The 19,817-nt window shown below is 39.1% G+C and overlaps 1 protein-coding gene across 3 annotated transcripts; it reads left to right on the top strand.

Moving 5' to 3' along the window:
• Positions 1 to 1,285: 1,285 nt before the first annotated feature.
• Positions 1,286 to 18,732, top strand: preb (prolactin regulatory element binding). 3 transcript variants are annotated; one of them, NM_001002638.1, is given in 10 exon segments: positions 1,286 to 1,415; positions 4,401 to 4,562; positions 5,883 to 6,078; positions 8,777 to 9,012; positions 10,689 to 10,769; positions 12,745 to 12,872; positions 15,322 to 15,495; positions 15,576 to 15,648; positions 16,651 to 16,810; positions 18,291 to 18,732. In NM_001002638.1, coding segments are annotated over 9 exon segments (1,278 nt in total). In that variant the 5' UTR covers positions 1,286 to 1,415; positions 4,401 to 4,427; the 3' UTR covers positions 18,386 to 18,732.
• Positions 18,733 to 19,817: the final 1,085 nt, after the last annotated feature.

The raw sequence follows: 19,817 nt of genomic DNA on the forward strand, positions 1-19,817 counted from the left end.
CTTCTCAAAGTTCTCACTTTCTCACATAGGAAATGTCTTTTCACAGCAAATTAGAACAAAGATTACTCAATTAAAATAAATAAATTGGCCTATATTATGAATATATTAAATATATATATATTCATATATTATGAATCAGTCTATATCTTTAAATAAAAAAGCTGCTCAAACAAATGCGTAACTGGAAATAACATCATCATCATTCTAAGCATTAGTTTTGTACATATGTATCTCACATTTTAACAGTTTACTTATTTATTGTTAATATTTATTTTTCATTATTGTGTATTTGTGTTTTTATTTATATGTATAATGTTTTATTTATTTTTATTATTTACTTTTGTTTATTCATGTATTTATCTTTTTATATTCTCCATTGTCTTGTTTTGTTCTGTCAGAGTTTTATTTTTTATTGTGTTTATGTATTAATATATTTGAGTAGCATCATGAATATGTATATCGTCGTTCCCCCTATATGTAATATTCACAATATTATTATTACTAATATTTACAATAATAGTATTATTAATAGTAGTAATAATAATAATATTATTCACAATAATAATAATAACAACAATAATACTATTCACAATAATAGTATTATTAATAATAATAATGATAATAATAATAATATTCACAATAATAATAATATTCACAAAAATTAATAATATCCACAAAAGTAATAATAGTAATAATAATAATAACAAAAATAATGATATTTTTATTCACAATAATAATAATAATAATAATAATAATAATAATAATAGTAATAATAATTATAATTATAATAATATTCACAATAATAATTGTATTATTATTATTATTATTATTTATGTATTATTTTTATTATTAATAATAATATTATTATTATTTTACATTAATGTGGTGGTTGGGTCTAGGTTTGGGATAGACGTTAATAAAATACAATTAATGAACAATTTACAAATAATATGAATAATTATCGACCCGTTACTACATGTATTACGGTAAAGACTCGGTGGGATACAGCTGCGAATACATCACATCAATAAAGCTTAATTCTTCTGACAATATACAGCAATAATTACATTTGTTAAATTACTTTGATGGTTGGGTTTAAAATGTAGTGTGAGTGTAGACGTTAATAAAATATAATTAATGGAGAATTTAACAAATAATATAAAATATTATCGACCGCAGCTGTATCTCTTCTACCACCTATTTACTACGGTTGCGCGCGGGACGTCATGCCGGTACGCGTGCGACGCAGGCGCGTAGGACGTGACGCAGTGCTGACGTGTGCCTAGGTAAACCAAGGAAGTAAATGGTGGTTCTATGACTGATGTTGTGAGACATCCAGAAGGGAAATACAGTGGCATGAGCTCTAAACACCGGGAAAACTCCAGCACGACACCGGAGAGCGTCCGCAGACACAGGTGCAGTGAAACACCGCGGCACACACGCGTTTACCGACTCACACACACACACGTATACAGGCACTAACTAACGTTATACTCAATAACAAAGACAGAAACGAAGCTTTTTTGCACTGCAATTGAAAGTCAACTGTAAAAAAATGACAAAGTGTGCCTCTTCCCAACAGGGAAAACAAGCAACAATTAGGAATCCATGATTATGTGCTGTCATGGCTGTACAATCAAAAAATATCCTTATAATGGAAGTCAATGGAGCAAAAACACCACACACACTAAGCTTTTATCCCGTTATCTGAAGACAGTAAAGCCAGTAAATTGGTTAACTGAGTCACTAAAGAGCTTTACTGAGCAGATTGAAGTGAAGTTGGACTTATATTCGCACATTCGTTCAGTGACAGCTTGTGACATGCTTGTTTACCGTGGTATTCGCTCTGAAATCACATCTAAGTATGACTTGTTTAATCGAAGTTGAACAGTACTTCGATAGTCATTTTCTACTAGCTAGTGTGATATCCCTGTTTACCATTTGCAAACATCAACAGGATGCTTTTCTGAAGCTATATATGTAATATATACATACACACACACACACATATATATATATATATATATATATATATATATATATATATATATATATATATATATATATATATATATATATATAATAACATATATGGAATTAAGGAGTAAGTCAGAATGTGCAAATATAAAACCAACTTTACCTCAAAAATGAGCAGATGGTACTGTAGTGAATGAGGACCACTGAGGTAAATGTAAACTACCAGACAACGACAACATTGAAAGTACAACACTGTCAATTAAATAGTGCAAATGTTGTTTTAAGTCGTACTTGCATGTGGTTTCAGACTGAATATATTCAAAGTGCCATAATAAACAATATAGAGAGCGTGTCATAAGATGTCACTGAATGATTGTGTATATAAAACCAACTTTACCTCAATCATAAAACAGTCCTGTTCCAGTGTTCCCCACGGTCAAAGGACATGCGCTGTAGGTGAATTGAATAAGCTAAATTGGCCGTTGTGTGTGTATGAATGCAAGAGTGTATGGGTATTTCCCTGTGTTGGGTTGCAGCTGGAAGGGCATCCACTGTGTAAAACACATGCTGGATAAGTTTGTGGTTCATTCCGTTGTGACGACTACTGATTAATAAAGGAACTAAGCCGAAAAGAAAATGAATGGATGAATGAAAACAGCCCTAGAATTAGAAGCTCTCTATTGACCATATTTGGAATGGTTGAGAATGTTAAAGGTGCAGTAGGTGATCTGCCAAAAAGCTAACCGCTTAGCATATTATCTTTGGATGGGGGGGAGGGACTGTGATTCAAAGCCACACATCCTGAAATCGCGAGCGTGCGGACCGCGTCACGACAGCCGACACACAACCCACTAGTTCATGTCATTCGCCAGTTAGTTAGTGCCAGCGCCGTGCAGGAATTACATGTATTACTTTACCACACTTGCATGCTATTTCAGAGCGAATATTCAGAGTAACGTTAGCGGTGAACAGTATAGGAAGGCTGTCATTGTTCAAAAATGACCCAATGTGAATATTAAAGCAACTTCAGCTCAATAAAGCAGGTTAGGCGGAATAGCGCTATTCACTGGTGTTTTGTTGTTAAACTAAATATAAATCTACATTATAGATGCTGTTAAAGGACCTTATGAAACTGAAAATAATCACATCAGTCTTTCACCGGGTGATTTCAGTGGCTGAACAACACATCTGTGCATAGAAGTCATTTATAACAAAGCACAATCTGACATTAAATATTTTCAAAACAGAACATGGCCTGTCTAACAGTAACACTTCAGCCGTGGTGTCGTCGTAACTCCAGCGTGCTAAAGTAACTCCAATATTGATTCAGGTTTTTAAAAGTTTCAATGCAGCATTTGATTTCTCCCGGTCTGTCTTGTGACCGCGCGGCCGCTTTAAGGGCGAGTTATACCTGCGCCTGGCTTTACAGTAATCGGCCAGAGCTCGGCTGTCTTTTGGCGCCTCCGGCTCCGACTCGGCATCTGCGAGCGGCCTGCAGCTTGCTCGCGCGCATGCGTTTGTGATGCAGACGGGCACGCGCTGTTGGTGGATCTGCGTGAACAGATGCGCAGAAGTCCGAATCTACATTTGCTGACAGACAGTCTGACCTGCCTATCGGAATTAAGGGAGATGACGGTCCGACTCTATTTAATTGGATGAACATTTTTTAGTTTTATGCTTTACCCTAAATATAAAAATACATATAAACACATTTAGATCATCCACTGTAATCATTACTATTGGACTGTGAAGAGACTTTCAATCAGCACAACAACAAATGTTTCGGAATACGATCACCTACTGCACCTTTAATTATTATTTTTATATCTTAATTTATTACTTGTGTGTGAAACTGATCAGTGATTTACATACAGATTAGAATACAGAGTTTAATACATAATTTATATGAAGGTAAAGAGAAACTAGAGTGTCATAATCCAAAATGAAACCAATATGGCAAAAATACAATCTCGATAATTGTTTTTTTATGGTGAACGATATACATTTTGATACTCCATCAAATAATTGGGGTAAAGTTTGTTTTATATTCACACATTCTGACTTTCACCCTAATAATATGATTTCAGAAAATTATTATTAGCATATTCTAATTAGTAAAATCATATTAGCAGCCAATGACGATCAAGGTACAGCATTGTTCACAGCTGATGTTGTTTTAGGTCTTACTTGCATGTGATTTCAGAACCAATATTCAAAGTATGATAGTAGACAAATATAGAGAGCATGTCACTAATCGTCACTGAATGTGCAAATATAAAACCAGCTTTACCTCAATCATAAAACACCTGGAGAATCAGAAGCTCACTATTGACCATATTTGGAAGGGTCACGAATATCAGTTATATCATTTTAAATCTTAATTCATTCATTGTGTGTAAAACTGACCAGTGCTTTACATTCAGACCAGAATACAGAGAGCAGAGAGCATCATGGGTAAACGCAGAGCACCTGAGCTTTACAGAGCGCCGTTCCCTCTGTATACGGTGAAGATGGACCCCAGGACCGGCTTGATCATCACTGCTGGAGGAGGAGGAGCGTCCAAAACGGGCATCAAGAACGCTGTGGTACTGACCATTTACACACATTTATAAGGCATCTTAACTTTGCCCAAACTATGTTATGTTAAAGCTGCCTTGGGTAATTTCATAATTTATTTAATAATATTTCAAAATAAATTAAAAACATTATTAAAATTGTATTGTCCAATGCAGTATAACTTTTTAAATGAGAACTTAATGCAATAAAAGCACCCAATCACAGTTATAACACAGTGGAGTTCAATGCTGAATACACAGGTCAAGCAGAATCTGCCTTTGACTTGATTTGCTCACCAAATCGTCTGCATTGTTGGGTGACAGAATGTACATTTAAACAAAATAGGATTAATTTACACCATTTAATCACTCTATCATATTTTAAAATGAAACCATTTTAGGGCTGGGCACTTTGGCAAGATGATACTTAGTAGTATATAACATGATAGACTTGCTTTACATCGTCTGATTGATAGTATTAATGTATTTTAGCTTATAAATAATATTTTTATATTTTTTATAGGAAGCGGAGAGAACATTTATAAGGCCTTTAAATGATCATGATCAAAAATGTGCGTTGAACAAGCTGTCACCCATAATATACTAGATGCTACTTAAATAATATGATAGACCTACTTTATATCATCTGATTGATAGTATCTATGCTTTTTAGTTAATACATAATATTTAATTATTTACAATAAAATCTTAATTCAATATTATCTTTTTTGACCTTGAGATTTCTGAAATTTATATAAAGGAAACTAAAGTTTACTCCTGAAGTCTGCTCTATAATATTTCAAAATTAAACCATTTAGCCAAAATGCAACCTCAATAATCCTTTTCAATATTGAGCTATATGTATTTTGATACTTAATAAACACCCATAGTATCAGAAGCTCTGTATTGACCATATTTGGAATGGTCATGCATATTAATGAGCTCCTCTCTGATGCTGCTCTCTGTGCTCTCTCTCTCTCTCTCTCTCAATGGAAATGTGCAGCCCTCTGTGATAGTTATTTAACACTCAGCAATCTGTCTGTTAGTAATGAAACAAATACTTTTGATTGCAGTCATTTATACAAACATTAATTAAATATAATTTTATTTTATAACTATACACCTATAGGATTGCGCTTTAGACCCATCTTGTGGTCAGACCTGGAAATTCATTCGGCGTGAGAACTCGCAGTGCATTATGAGGATTTTCTTGCTGTTGAGTGTGCATGGGTTGTACACTTGTTATTGTGCGTTGTGGGATTGATTGGTCCACTATGGTTAAGAAATGGCTAGAAATAACTGCTACGGAGTATAAGGTGCGATTTCAGATACAGCCTTGGTCTCTTGCAGCATTTTCTGAGTCTGGATCTGGTGGGCGGTGCACACAGCGCCACCTTGCTGCACACTCATGAAACAGACACTCGAGCCACCATGAACATGTGTCTGGGAGGAGATGTGATGGCGGCAGGACAGGACGACACATGCAGATTAATGAAGTTCAGTCTTCATGAAGCCAAACACAACAAGAAACCTGCGGCCAAAGATGGTTAGTCAACACAAAACACCGCTGATGAGTTTTTAAACACTTTCCATGTTTACAGAATTAGTAGAAGTGAAATCTGGGTAAATGAGGGATGAATAAGTGTAGGAGGTTATCTTATTGTGATCATTTTGACCTGCATTGCATTGTAAACTGCTCGCACAGCTCAGCTTCACACACTAGAGGGCGCTGTTTTGCTACTCAAAGTCCAAATGGAAAGTGTGTGTGTTATTTAATACCCTCAGCCCCAGGACAACATCTCCTACATTTCAAAGTTTAATCTCGCTTTGAAAGTTTAAAATAAAGAGACACCTTCTCAATCCTGTTGAGATTGGTCACTTTCACCTTAAATTAAACTTTTGTCCAGTGCACTTTAAAGAGGTTAATCATCAGAGAGCAGGCGGTCTTAAAGGGACAGTTCACCCCAAAATTATAACTAACCATCTATTTTACTCTCCCACAAGTAGTTCCAAACCTTTAAGTCAGGCATGTCCAAACTACGGCCCGCGGGCCATCTGCGGCCCGTAATCAGTTTTTTGGCGGCCCGCGAGACTTTTTATAAATATCAATAGAATCTGGCCCGCTATACAAAAATGAAAATAACCACCGGGTGTCGCTATTACATGCATTCAATTAAGCAGCAGTTCTTGTTATGATCTATCTATCTGTCTGCCTGTCTGTCTGCCTGTCTGTCTGTCGGTATGTCTGTCTGTCTGTCTGTCTGTCTGTCTGTCTATCTATCTATCTATCTATCTATCTATCTATCTATCTATCTATCTATCTATCTGTCTACACACAGTTGAAGTCTGAATTATTAGCCCCTCTTTGATTTATTTCTTCTTTTTTAAATATTTCCCAAATGATGTTTAACAGATGAAGGACATTTTTACAGTATGTCTGATAATATTTTTTCTTTTGGAGAAAGACTTTTGTTTTATTTCGGCTTGAATAAAAAGCGGTTTAAATTTTTTTTATGAACCATTTTAAGGTCAAAATTATTAGCCCCTTAAGTCTTCAGAACAAACCATTGTTATAAAATAACTTGCCTAATTACCTTAACTTAACAAGTTAACTTGCTTAACCTAGTTAAGCCTTTAAATGTCACTTTAAGCTATATAGAAGTGTCTTAAAAATATCCAGTCCAATATTATTTACTGTCATCATGGCAAAGATAAAATAAATCAGTTATTAGAAATGAGTTACTAAAACTAATATGTTTAGAAATGTGTGGAAAAAAAATCTTCTCTCCGTTAAACAGAAATTGGGGAAAAAGTAAACGGGGGCTAATAATTTAGGGGGGCTAACAATTCTGACTTCAACTGTATTTATATATATATATATATATATATATATATATATATATATATATATATATATATATATATATATATATATATATATATATATATGCATGTCTATGTGATGTATGTAAAATTTGGCCCGCGACAACGTTTGTTTTTTTGCATCTGGCCCTTGGCCCAAAAAGTTTGGACACCCCTGCTTTAAGTGTTAGAAACCAGTAAGCATTGACATCCTCTACTTCTTCTTCTTCTTCGGCCTTAGTCCCGTATGGTTGCGGGATCGGTTCTTTGGAACAAGCCATTTTAGACTTGTTCATATGAGAATGAATTTTTTTTACACATTCCGGCCGGCCTGTTGTCTGGGCCTGTCACCCTCATACACTCATACACTACGGACAATTTAGCCTACCCAATTTACCTGCAGCATGTCTTTGGACTGTAGGGGAAACCGGAGCACCTGGAGGAAACCCACGCATGCGCATGGAGAACATGCAAACTCCACACAGAAATGCCAACTGAGCTGAGGTTCTAACCAGCGACCTTCTTGCTGTGAGGCGACAGCACTACCTACTCACCACTGTTTCAAGCACTGACATCCATAGTAGAAAAAACAAATACCGTGGAAGTTAGGGAGAAGAAGGGGGCGGGGCATTTCGTATACTAGAAAACATATGATTGGTCAGAAGTTTTGTTGACATTAAAAAAAAAATCGGTGATCAATTTATATATTAGTTTAATGTTTTAATTTATTCATTAATTTTCCTTTCATCTTAGTCCTTTATTAATCTGGGGTCTCCACAGCAGAATGAACCACCAACTTCATTCATTTATTCATTTATTCATTTTCAGCTCACTCCCTTTATTAATCTGTGGTCGCACAGCGAAATGAACCGCCAACTTATCCAGCATTTGTTTTAAGCCGTGGATACCTTTCTAGCTGCAACCCATCACTGAGAAACACCCACATACAATACAGACAATTTAGCTTACCCAATTCACCTGTACCCCATGTGTTTGGACTGTGGGGTAAACCAGAGCACCCGGAAGAAACCAACAAGGGGAGAGCATGCAAACTTCACACAATAATGCCAACTGACCCAGCCGAGGCTTGAACCAGCAACCTTCTTGCTGTGAGGTGATTGTGCTACCCACTGCGCCACTGTGCTGCCCAGTTTTATGTTTTATAAAATCTAAAAAAAATAAGTGTTGAGTTTTTGAGCACACTATCTTATAGATTTCCATAAAACTAGCATTTTCTTAGTACTGGGTTGCAGCTGGAAGGGCATCCGATGCGTAAAATATGTGCTGGAATAGTTGGCGGTTCATTCTGCAGTGGCAACCCTTGATAAAGCTTAAGCATCATCAATGAATAAAACTACAATGTTTTATTTTCATTTAAACAGGGACTGGAGATAAGGGTGGAGCCAGGAAGAGAGCAGGGAAAGGCCAGAATGCGGATGGAGGAGAAGGAGACGCAGCCCAGATGAAGCAGGATTCTACGCAGATCTCCGTGCAGGATTTGGGATCAGTACAGGCGGATTTCAGCCCGCAGGACCCCTGTGTGAAGTGTGTTCGCTTCAGTCTGGATCTAACGCTTCTGCTGAGTGGAGGAGCTGACGGGTTCGTCAGGGTGTGGGAGGTGAGTGTGTGTGTTTCTCAATTCCATGAATGCAGTGAACAGACTTGTGGAGAAAGATCTTGTCAAGTTATTTTGGAAGGGTTTTGGGTTTAATGGGAATGACACATTTCTAAACATGATAGTTTTAATAACTCATCTCTAATAACTGATTTCTTTTATCTTTGCCATGATGACAGCTCATAATATTAGACTAGATCAGGGGTGTCCAAACTTTTTGGGCCGAGGGCCAGATGCAAAAAAGCAAACGTTGTCGCGGGCCAAATTTTACATACATCGCACAGACACGCATATATATATATGTATATATATATATATATCTATATACAGTTGAAGTCAGAATTGTTAGCCTTTTAAACCGCTAATTTAAACCGCTTTTTATTCTAGCCGAAATAAAACAAAAGTCTTTCTCCAAAAGAAAAAATATTATCAGACATACTGTAAAAATGTCCTTCATCTGTTAAACATCATTTGGGAAATATTTAAAAAAGAAGAAATAAATCAAAGAGGGGCTAATAATTCAGACTTCAACTGTGTGTAGACAGACAGACAGACACAGATAGATTAGATAGATAGATAGATAGATAGATAGATAGATAGATAGATAGATAGATAGATAGATAGATAGATAGATAGATAGATAGATAGATAGATAGATAGATAGATCATAACAAGAACTGCTGCTTAATTGAATGCATGTAATAGCGACACCAGGTGGTTATTTATTGAATTACGTTCATTTTTGTATAGCGGGCCAGATTCTATTGAAATTTATAAAAAGCCTCGCGGGCCGCCACAAAACTGATTGCGGGCCGCAGATGGCCCGCGGGCCGTAGTTTGGACACGCCTGGACTAGATATTCTTCAAGACAATTCTATACAGCATAAGGAGATATTTTAAAGCTTAATCAGGGTAATTAGGCAAGTTAGGGGGAAAAGGTTAAGGGTTATTGCTTAATAATATTCTCCTTAAATGGTTTAAAAAATTAAAAGCAGTAGCTGAAATAAAACAAATAAGACTTTCTCCAGAAGAAAAAATATTATAGAAAATACTGTCAAAAATTCCTGAACCTGTTGAGCATCATGTGGAAAATATTTGAAAGAGAAAATAAAATTCACAGTAGGGCGAATAATTTTGACTGTATATACTGTATATAATGTATATACTGTATAAACTGTGGGGCGAGGCAGTGGCGCGGTAGGTAGTGCTGTCGCCTCACAGCAAGAAGGTCGCTGGTTCGAACCTCAGCTCAGTTGGCATTTCTGTGTGGAGTTTGCATGTTCTCCCTGCGTTCACGTGGGTTTCCTCCGGGTGCTCCGGTTTCCCCCACAGTCCAAAGACATGGGATGTTTCCTAGAGATGGGTTGCAGCTGAAAGGGCATCCGCTGCATGAAAACTTGCTGGATAAGTTGGCAGTTCATTCCGCTGTGGCGACCCCTGATTAATAAAGGGACTAAGCCGACAAGAAAATGAATGTGTATATACTGTTTATAGGGATGCCCAGATCAGGATTGTGCAGCCGATACTGAGTACCGATTCCTTGTCATGGTGATCAGCCGGTCTTGAGTTTTGGAACTGAACAGTTGATGATGACGTTACACAAGGATACAAGAACGCATATTGAGAAGCAGCCCATATGTTTTCCAGCTCTGTCCGTTCAATTCTCTTTCTCTCTCCAGTTCCCCTCGCTGAAGGAGAAGCTGAACTTCAGAGCCCACAAGGATGAGCTGGAGGATATAGACATCAGCCCGGATAAAAAGGTAGCTTGTGTGTTCTGTCTGGGTAGAGTGATTACAGGGTTTTCGCAGGATATTAAAGAGTTGCTTGGTCACACTTTACAATAAGGTTACATTAGTTAATTTCTTAAAACTGTACTTTTTGTATTAACACTATGGGCTCTATTTTGACGGTCCATGCGCAGGGCGCAAACGCTTTCAGGGCGTGTCAGATCGCATTTTTGCTAATTTACGGAGGGAAAAATCCGCTTTGCGCCGTGGCGCATGGTCTAAAAGGGTTGAGTTTATTTTCTTAATGAGTTATAGGTGTGTTTTGAGAATAAACCAATGAGAGTCTCATCTCCCATTCCCTTTAAGAGTCAGCTGCGTCGCACCAAGAGCGCATTCGCTATTTACAGGACACAAAGTAAGTCTAAGTGGAAAAAATGAGCATTTCACAAGCAAACAGTTCACAGTTAACAGTTAAACAGAGCATCTACTGCGTGAGAATGAGAGATAATGGATCACTTTCACTTTCGCTCTTGGATAGGGAAACCTTTACGCACAGACATCAATTAGCCTATAAATAAATAATTGTGTTTTGTTAAATATTCGTTTAAAACTGTTTCTAAATTCAGTTCTAATTTCCAGCAAACGAATAAATGAACAATAATAACCAAGTGTGCTTTAAAACCCGAGTTATATCCTAAAACACATGCTGTGCCCCATATGGTCTAAAACCTGACAGGTGGGCAAATCTAAGCTTGTTTTTAATAAAACAAATATAAATATGGATATAATAAATAATACTGCTAATAATAATAACATTATACAAAAGCAAATTGTTATGAATGAACTGAAAAAGCCTCCCGAGATGAAGAAGACATAAAAGCAGTGATTTTTCATATTTATGTAGGCTAGAAAATAATATGTTTTGTAATATTTTAATCCTTTATATTTATATTCTATATATATTCTTATTATATCCTATATATATCCTTAATATTAAATGTTTTCATATGTAAAGATATTTGCCTATTGCTCTCTTGTGTGTATTAAGCAGTGTGTAAGCGAGGCGCAACTCTGCGCTGGAGTTTAGACCGGGTTTGTTTTGGTCTAATGAAAAATCTATTATAGTTTCTCAGAATAGCAACGCGCCAGCAGTCCGCCTTAGAACACCTTCCTTTTTAGAGCAGAACGCCTATGAGCGCACATATGAGCGCTAATGCATTAGCTATTTAAACAGCGTAGCGCAACGCCTCTAAACCACTCTTGCGCCAAGCTGAAACTAGCAAACAAGTATTGCGCCGCGCCTTGCGCCACACTGCGCCGGGTGTAAGATAGGGCCCTATATGTTAGGCACCTAGGGTCTGAGAGTAACGTAATTTCGGTCATCAATATGTCCTGTACATTAAGAATTAACTCATTAGAATTAGTTTCTTGATGGGAGTCAAGTAATTTTTCTGCTGAACTATTAAAAATAAATCCAAAATCATGATCTAGGTCAGGGATGTCAAACTCAATTCCTGGAGGGCCGAAGCCCTGCACAGTTTATTTCCAACCCTGCTCCAACACACTTACCTGTAGGTTTCAAACAAAGCTGAAGGTCTCAATTAGTTTGATCAGGTGTGTTTAATTAGGGTTGGAACTAAACTGTGCAGAGCTGCGGCCCTTTTGGAACGGAGTTTGACACCTGTGATCTAGGTGTTCAATTAAATTCATAATGGTCCTGGCACTTGCATGGGATAAACTCTGGAGTGTTAGGGGGGTCATTACAAGACTTTTAAACTTTAATAACTTTGATTTAGAGTCCTTGTATTAGCGCAGACTCTTTGATGATGTCTTCAAGCGTATTTCACCTGCTTGGCGCTCTTTATTTGAGCATTTTTAACCTGTGTTTAATTCAAGTGTTCATTTGTTTGTTGTTTTTAATTGTATATTTATAAATAAATGTTCTTGTGATGAAAATAGCCTTCGTTTCTGACATTCGCCATCATCTGTTTTGTGTTTGTGAACGCAGCACATTGTGACGGTGGGCCGTGATTTCGAGTGCAGCGTGTGGAGCGGAGATCAGCTGGCTGTGGGGTTGTGTTGGCATGAAAATATGCCTCAGATCACAGAGAAGACGTACCGATACAAGGCATGCAGGCAAGTGTGGCACTTCCCGATACCTGACCCTTTCAAAAGGCTCAGATTTGGGCATCAATATTTTTTTTTCTTTATTAATTTGATTTCTTTATATATTTTTGTCAGCGGAAGAGAATTTAGCCCTTGTCACTGACATTGCATTAAATAAAAATTATATGTGATGTCAGCAGAAGATCAGTGGTTGGGAAATGGTTTTCAAATCAAACAATTTTAGTATTATTTATTTAATTTACATTGAGTTTACTTTATTATAATCTACTTTTATATGCAGAGCAATATTGGAGAAGTTAAAGCATTATTATGAGAGCCATTATCCTCTGATTGGCCTTCTGAGCCAATAGGTTCTGGTTGGCCTTCTGAGAAGGTGTGTTCCGATTGGCCAGCTGAGCTGGGGTGTTCTGATTGGCCACCTAAGACTGTGTTCTGACTGGCCAGCAGAGATGGTGTGTTCTGATTATCCATCTGAGCCAGTGTGTTCTGATTGAACATTTGAGACTGTGTGTTCTTATTGGCCATCTCAGCCGGTGTGTTTTTATTGCCCAGCTGAGATGGTGTGTTCTGATTGGCCAGCTGAGATGGTGTATTCTGATTGGCCAGCTGAGATGGTGTATTCTGATTGGCCAGCTGAGATGGTGTATTCTGATTGGCCACCTGAGATGCTGTATTCTGATTGCTCAGATGAGCTGGTGTGTTCTGATTGGCCACCTGAGATGGTGTGTTCTGATCGCACAGCTGAGCCGGGATCTTCTGATTGGCTATCAGAGACTGTGTATTCTGACTGGCTATGTGAGACGGTGTGTTCTGATTGGCCACCTGAGACGGTGTGTTCTGATTGGCCACCTGAGACGATGTCTTCTGATTGGACATCTGAGACTGTATGTGCTGACTGGCCAGCTGAGCTGGGGTGTTCTGATTGGCTACCTGAGACGGTGTATTCTTACTGGCCAGCTGAGATGGTGTGTTCTGATTGGCCATTTGAGAAGGTGTTTTCATTGGCCACCTGAGACGGTGTGTTCTGATTGGCCACCTGAGACGGTGTGTTCTGATTGGCCATCTGAGACTATGTCTTCCGATTGGACATCTGAGACTGTATGTGCTGATTGGCCAGCTGAGCTGGGTTGTTCTGATTGGCTACCTGAGACGGTGTGTTTTGACTGGCCTGCTGAGATGGTGTGTTCTGATTGGCCATTTGAGAAGGTGTTTTAATTGGCCAACTGAGCCAGTGTGTTCTGATTGGCCACCACAGCCGGTGTGTTTTTATTGGCCAGCTGAGCTGGTGAGTTCTGATTGCCTATCTGAGCCAGTGGGCTCTGATTGGCCAGCTGAGATGGTGTGTTCTGATTGGCCACCTGAGATGGTGTGTTCTGATCGGACAGCTGAGCCGGGATCTTCTGATTGGCCATCTGAGACTGTGTATTCTGACTGGCTATGTGAGATGGTGTGTTCTGATTGGCCACCTGAGATGGTGTGTTCTGATAGGACATCTGAGATGTTATGTTCTGATTGGCCAGCTGAGATGGGGTGTTCTGATTGGCCAGCTGAGATGGTGTATTCTGACTGGCCAGCTGAGATGGTGTGTTGTGATTGGCCATTTGAGAAGGTGTTTTAATTGGCCACCTGAGACGCTGTGTTCTGATTGGCCATCTGAAACAATGTCTTCCGATTGGACATCTGAGACTGTATGTGCTCATTGGCCAGCTGAGCTGGGGTGTTCTGATTGGCTACCTGAGACTGTGTATTCTGACTGGCCAGCTGAGATTGTGTGTTCTCACTGGCCAGCTGAGAAGGTGTGATTTGATTGGCCACCTGAGCTGGTGTGTTCTGATTGGCCATCTGAGACGATGTCTTCTGATCGGACATCTTGAGATGCTATGTTCTGATTGGCCAGCTGTGCTGGTGTTTTGATAAGCCATCTGAGCTGTTGTGTTCAGATTGGCCATCTGAGACGATGTCTTCTGATTGAACATCTGAGACTGCATGTTCCTGTTGGTCAGCTAAGCCAGAATGGTCTAATTAGTCAGCTGAATGGTGTGTTCTAATTGGAGTTCTGAGACGGTGTGATCTGATTAGCCGGGATGTTCTGATTGGCCAACTGAGCCATTGTGTCCTGAATTTCACACTATTTCACTAAGATAAAACGTTTTCTTTGCATTTGACTTTTGCTTATTTTTTTAAACTGTCATTGAAGTTTGTTGAAGAAATATCTTCATGTGTTTATTCAGGTCTGGAGTCTGTTCTTAAGTCCCTCTGGAAGACTAATATATGAAACTTTACTGACTGAAGGAAGAATAATGTGCATCCTAAAGATTTGCGTATTTGATGGCAATAAGATTTGCATGCTTATTGCTGCAGGAAACAGTAGATAAACACATGTGAAGGGTCTAGAAGCAGCAAACACGAGTCTGTCCGATGCACTGATGTTCTGTCATTATATTCAATTTAAAATCAGGTTTGCAAAGGTAGAGGACCAAAAAGATGCTTTAAGGCTGTATACAGTCCAAATCCCCCACAAACGAGACCGCAAACCCCCTCCATGCTACATCACCAAATGGGACGGTCGAGCTTTCCTGCCGCTGCTCACCAAGCCCTGTGGGAATGAAGTGATCTCCTGTCTGACAGCGAGGTAGTGGGGAAATCTCTGCATTGTTCTTGCATTCGTCTTTATTATGATGTATTTGATGTTTGTTTGTTTGTCCTCCTCAGTGATTCGGGGACATTTCTTGGACTTGGAACTGTGACGGGATCTGTGGCCATCTATATAGCGTTTTCCCTGCAGGTACAAACAACAAAATCAGGGGTCAAAATCAATGACGCACACAAGGGCTGCACAATATATAGTTTCTGCATCGCTACCACAATGTGCGCATCCACAATAGTCACAACGCAAGATTGGCAATGTCAAATCGGGATTATAATTGGCAAGGATCCACGTTTGAGTCACTGCAACATTTAACCAAACTAAAACATTCCTCATTTATGTGTGTTTGAATCATTTTTAGTAAGTTTAAAGCGTTCGGGTATACAAAATTACTTCAGCCTTCACATTAAAGCTCCTGAAAGCAAAGAAGGTCAAGGTGCTCCAGGACTGGCCAACCCAGTCACCAGATATGAACATTATTGAGCATGTCTGGAGTAAGATGGAGTAGGCGTTGAAGATGAATACAAAGAGTCTTGATGAACTCTGGGAGTCCTGCAGGAAGGCTTTCCTTGCCATTCCAGATGACTTTATTAATCAGTGATTTGAGCCATGTCAGAGATGTATGGATGCAGTCCTCCAAGCTCATGATGGAGTCGGACACAATATTCATTCTGTCTCCACTGCAGCAGGACTTTATATTCTATACTGGACATTATTTCTGTTCAGTGATGAGACTTTAGTCTAAGCAGAGTCAGACCGCACTGTCCTAATGAAATCAGTCAATATCAGGGCATGATCATATTTTATTTTGGTCAAGTAAGAGTAATCTATGCAAATACACCAGCTAGAAAGTGGCCTATTGCTGACTAATTTCATTGGCTAATGGGGCTGACGTGATCGTTATAGCAACAACTTCAGACACGCCCTCAGTCAAGCATTGACGCTGAAGCCCTGTGTGAATGGGGCGATAGACTAAACTGTAAACATATCCCTTAATTCTGATTGGCTGATTAGAACGTTGTTTCAGGATCAACATAGATGTTAATCCAGGAACATGTCCTTCCTGGTGAAGTCAGGTTGGGGGTCTTATAATAGAGGTATTATAGTATTACTGACCATGCTTTCTGATGTACCCTGCAGAAGCTCTACTACATCCAGGAGTCTCATGGCATTGTTGTGACTGACCTGACGTTTTTACCTGACGCTCCTAAAACTAAAGCCGTCAAAGGAGATAATGAAGTGGTGATGCTGAGCGTGGCGGTCGACAGCCGCTGTCAGGTGCACGCCGTCTCCAACCACAGTAAGTATCATATACAGACCTTTATCATGGCTGCTGCATGGATGGTACCATAGCGACCAGCGTCTTCCGGTAGAATGCTAAAAACTTCGGTTCACAGCGTGTACAACTGGTCATTTGCGCTCCAAAAATGGGTTTCAATAACGTTTTTAATGGATAACAGAGTGTTTTTGTGACACATAACTTAGAAATGTGTCTGTTAAAGCCGTTATAATCTGTCACATGTGGTTCAAGCGCGTCAGGAATACGAGAAAAACGTTCTCCTAGTTCACGTGTCTGCCGTCAGAAATACAGTGTGTGTGTGCGCGTTCCCGGCCTGTCAGCTGTTAGCTCAGCGGCTCTTTAACACACACACACACACACACACACACACACACACACACACACACACACACACACACACACACACACACACAGAGACACACACACACACACAGAGACACACACACACACACACAGAGACACACACACACACACAGAGACACACACACACAGAGACACACACACAGAGACACACAGAGAGAGAGAGAGAGAGAGAGAGAGTGAGTACTGGCATGAAACTTAACAGGTATGAAAGTCGTGCAATTTACAAAAATGGCCAATAAAAGTCTGTTATTGATCCTCTGCTGCTGATTTGCTGTTCATTCTAATCGCGAGCCGTTTGTGTTTGATTTCGTGTGTTGTTTTTACCACGGTTTGTGTTTTTCTGTCATTTCGAAATGACACTAGCCTGTATTTTCACTTTGTCACGGTTATTAAATCAGTGTGTCAGTGGCACAGTACAGGCTACGTGTATGTGTCAAACATTTTGGTGAACTACATTAGTTTGGGCTGGTTATATATTTGAAATAAAGAGAAAATGTTGACTTTAGCGATGACGAGGCTTCATTTAAACTGCAGAAGATGCCGTCTGACAACGAGGGGGAAACGCCTCACAGCAGCTGTTTTCCATCCTATTAGATCACATTTCTTTAAATGATCAGTCCAGGAGATGCTGCTGATGGACAACAGTATTAGTTCAAAGAGGATAAAAGCAGGTAAAATAGATTAAAACTATCGTTTCAAAGCTGTCCAAATGTGACTGTTTACACGCATCAGCTGCCGACCGGAAGTTCTTCGCATTCTCCTTGCGCATACACGCAAAGCATTATGGGTAATTTTGCGTTCCAAGAAAAAGGTCTATATATATATATTTGGATGTAAACTTATGCAAGAGGGCAGGTCAATATTTCAATCAGACATCATGACAATTTTCCCAGTGATGGGTTGCAGCTGGAAGGGCATCCGCTGAGTAAAAACATGCTGGATAAGTTGGCGGTTCATTCCGCTGTGGCGACCCCGGATTAACAAAGGGACAAAGCTGACAAGAAATTGAATGAATGAATGAATGAATCATGACAAAATAGCTAAAAATCCTGAAATTGATTTCTGTACGTCTGACATGAATCTGACATGTAAATGACTCTCTTGTGTTTGTGTTTAGGGTCGTTCCCGCTCTGGCTGGTGCTGTTTTTCTGTGGTCTGATGGTGGTTGCAGTCATTTTGCTCCTGCAGTCATTTTTCCCAGGATTCATCTAAGCTCTGAGCGTAAGCTTTTACACAGTCAAATGACTTGAAGCAAACTGGGATCTATGAAATGGTTGTAATCAGTTGGAAATAGTGATGGGAATGGCCTCATCTCTGGAGTTCTCTGAATCAGATTGGATGAAGAATTTGGGCATAACCTGAGTGAGCAGTTTCTCCCTCATCATTGAGCGAAAAGCTGCTTGTAAACAGGACTGGATTTCCTGGTATGGACGTCTGCCGCTCCACCAGTATGTCAAGAAATGCCTTTTAGTGAAACGGAGAAGAAGAAAACGTGCAGGGAATTTCAATGGTGAATTATTTTAAATATTTAAAAAATCTAAATATACATCTAAATACAAGCTGCTGCAAGTCTCGCAATTATTTTTGTCATTTAATTTTCGATAACTAGGGTATATGCAGAAGGACTTTTAATATTCAGTCTGCATGACGTTGCAAAATCGCCGCATTTAAGGTCTGTTTTCCTAAAAATCAACAATCTTCACTGCCTGATTGATATATGATATGAAGTGGGTTCAGAATGTACACTACCTGACTAAAGTTTATTATTTGGTATCAGAAGTGGCTTATATGAAAGTCAAAGTCCTCTAGATTACACTTATTTGACCACAATAATATATGATCATGCCTTTATTCTTTAATTCTTTAATTAGGACAGTAAGGTCTGACTCTGCTTAGACTAAAGTCTCATCACTGAACAGAAATAATGTCCAGTATAGAATATAAAGAATGAATATTGTGTCTGACTCCATCATGAGCTTGGAGGACTGCATCCATACATCTCTGACTCAAATCACTGATTAATAAAGTCATCTGGAATGGCAAAGAAAGCGTTCCTGCAGGACTCCCAGAGTTCATCAAGACTCTTTGGGTTCATCTTCAATGCCTCCTCCTTCATCTTACTCCAGACATGCTCGATAATGTTCATGTCTGGTGACTGGGCTGGTCAATCCTGGAGCACTCTTTGCTTTCAGGAGCTTTGATGTGGAGGCTGAAGTATGTGGAGCGCTATCCTGCTGGAGAATTGTCCCTCTCCTGTGGTTTGTAATGTAATGGGCAGCACAAATGTCTTGATACCTCAGGCTGTTGATGTTGATCATCCACTCTGCAGATCTCTCGCACGCCCCCATACTGAATGCAACCCTAAACCATGAGTTTTCCTTCACCAAACTTGACTGATTTCAGTGAGAATCTTGGCTCCATGCTGGTTCCAGTAGGTCTTCTGCAGTATTGGTGATGATTGGGATGCAGTTCAGCAGAGGAAAAATCCACCTTCTGACACTTTTCCAAATGATCAACTAGAAGTCCAGTTATTATCTGGTGCTCTTGCAACTGGGATCGACGACACCACTTTTGTCAGGTACTGTATATTAAACGAAGCCTTATAACACAATATCAAATATATAGAGGGGAAAAAATCTAAATA

Source organism: Danio rerio, chromosome 16 (assembly GCF_052040795.2).
Source record: "Danio rerio strain M-AB ecotype USA chromosome 16, GRCz13ab, whole genome shotgun sequence".
NCBI classification, from domain to species: domain Eukaryota; kingdom Metazoa; phylum Chordata; class Actinopteri; order Cypriniformes; family Danionidae; genus Danio; species Danio rerio.